Source organism: Bison bison, unplaced genomic scaffold (genome assembly GCF_000754665.1).
Source record: "Bison bison bison isolate TAMUID 2011002044 unplaced genomic scaffold, Bison_UMD1.0 scf7180017864371, whole genome shotgun sequence".
NCBI lineage: Eukaryota > Metazoa > Chordata > Mammalia > Artiodactyla > Bovidae > Bison > Bison bison.
The window spans coordinates 15,109,077-15,111,137 of NW_011494943.1; the positions used below are offsets into that span (position 1 = coordinate 15,109,077).

Genomic DNA, 2,061 nt, shown 5'->3' on the forward strand with positions numbered 1-2,061 from the left:
AAGGCAGTGGCAGCAGGATTCTGGAAATGGCACAGGGGTGATGCTGGCCTCTTCTTCCTCTGCAGACCAAGCGCCAGCACCCTCCTGAACCATTCTTTCTTCAAGCAGGTACAGTAGCCTTCCCTGGGCCCCCTGCTGGTGGTTTTCCTTGCTTGTGGCTCCAGCCACCCTCAGTCCCCTTAGTTTTGGGTCTTTAGATATTATCTCCTCCTCCCTGGTGGAGGCTCAAATGGTAAAGAATCTGCCTGCAGTGTGGGAGACCCGGGTTGTCCTTGGGTCGGAAGATCCCCTGGAGAAGGGGATTCTTGCCTGGAGAATTCCACGGACAGAGAAGCCTTGCAGGCTACAGTCCAGGGGTGGCAGAAGAGTCAGACATGACTGCATGACTAACACTTTCACTTTCTCGATGGGTCAGAGACATGACCATGTTTCCAAAGTCCATTAAAGGCGCTGCTCCTTCCTCTCCCCTCAGAGACTCCTGCCTCTAGCAGCCTGCTTGTCCCTGACCCATGGTCCCTTGCCCCACCATGTCCTGAGGCTGGAAGCAACAGGATCCACCCGCAACTCTCTCCCCAGATCAAGCGACGTGCCTCAGAAGCTCTGCCCGAGTTACTCCGACCTGTCACCCCCATCACCACTTTTGAAGGCAGACAGTCTCAGGATCACAGTGGGATCTTTGGCCTGGTAACAAACCTGGAAGAGCTGGAGGTGGACGACTGGGAGTTCTGAGCCTCTAAAGAAGGTGCCTGTTCTCCATCCTGGGCTGCGTGCGCCTCCGGGACCCTTCCTGAGGGCTGGCCACATTCCCACCCTCTTGGGGGCAGATGGGGCAGAAAGGACATTTCCACCAGGAGAGCTGGCTGCTTAGGGACTGGAAAGGCAATTCTTGGAGAGAAACTTTACTGCTTCAAGGCTTTTGAGACATGAGGGAACCCCAACACCCAGGGATTGGGAGGGGCCAGAAGTCTAACATTCCCTGTCCTGTGAGCTCACGCAGCCTGACCTCTGCAGAAGAAAGAGCCACTGTCCTGGCCTGGCCGTGGGGGTTGTGAAGTCCAAGCCCAGGGTTATATTTGCCTGGGGAGCTGTGGCTTCCCATGCTGGCTCTCCCATCAGCCTAGTTCCTTTCTTCTCCCCTAGTCTCAGATCCTATAGGTCCATGGAGGGACCCCGCCCCATTCCCCCAGGCTTCTCCCTAATAACTGAAGGACAGGGTATTTTTTTCTCTTTAAGCACTAGATTAAGGCTTGGGTGGTCCATCCTCCTTTCACTCGGCCCCTGACACCTCACTTTGGTTCATCTGGGTAGCTCCTTCCTTTCCCACCAGGAGTCCATCTAACTGACTCCTGCTGGCTGCCTTGGTGCTGCCCAGCCTGAGGGGCTTAAGTTCTTATGCCATGTTAGTTTCATTGCCAGAACAAATTAAAAAGTTCCAGAGAATCCACTGGAGAGTGGCATCGTTGTGCGCTGGCCATGCAGGCTCGGACACAGGTCATCCCGCCCTGGGTTCTGCCATCTGAGAGCGTTTCCATGCATGCCCATGGAGGCATAGCAGTGACCTCCTTCACGAGACAGCCTCACAACACATGTTTCCTTTAAAACCCATGATAGATTTGTTTTTATCTGATGTTGGGACCATTTTAGCCTGTCTCCATCAAAACACTTTGGAGCAGGAAGGGTCTGAGTGCTGGCCCTTCCTCGGGACCACATCTGGGCCAGTGGAGGCCAGGCAGAAGAGGCTCCCTTTTGGAAGCAAAGGAGGTGAAGGGGGTTGTTTTGCAACAGAACTTGTGGTGTCTCCTTACCTTGGAAACTAATACTCAGAGAGCAGGTAATCCAAGACCCAGACCCGGTCCTCCCCTTTGTCCTGGCTGCTGGCCAGGAGTCTGGGCCAGGGGTCAGGGGATGACTTGGGTCTCCTCCACGCTGCTTCCTCCTGACCTGCGTGTGCCCCGGCCGGGCCCCTTCCCCTACCCGTCCCTCAGGGTGGGCGCCCCTCCAGCGAGCCCCAGCCTTCAAACGTCAGATCAGGGAAGTACCCCTCCCTCTTCCCTGTGGCTG

At 55.7% G+C, this 2,061-nt stretch overlaps 1 protein-coding gene across 19 annotated transcripts in view; it reads left to right on the top strand.

Annotated features, from left to right (window-relative positions):
* The window catches only part of STRADA (STE20-related kinase adaptor alpha), a 29,009-nt gene extending 27,568 nt beyond the window's left edge, over nt 1–1,441 (top strand). For all 19 annotated transcript variants that reach the window (XM_010856438.1, XM_010856440.1, XM_010856439.1 and 16 more), the window contains 2 exons: nt 66–108; nt 577–1,441. In XM_010856438.1, the coding sequence (XP_010854740.1) occupies nt 66–108; nt 577–729 (196 nt within the window). In that variant the 3' untranslated portion in view covers nt 730–1,441. The remainder of the gene's footprint in view (nt 1–65; nt 109–576) is intronic.
* The last annotated feature ends 620 nt before the right edge of the window (nt 1,442–2,061 follow it).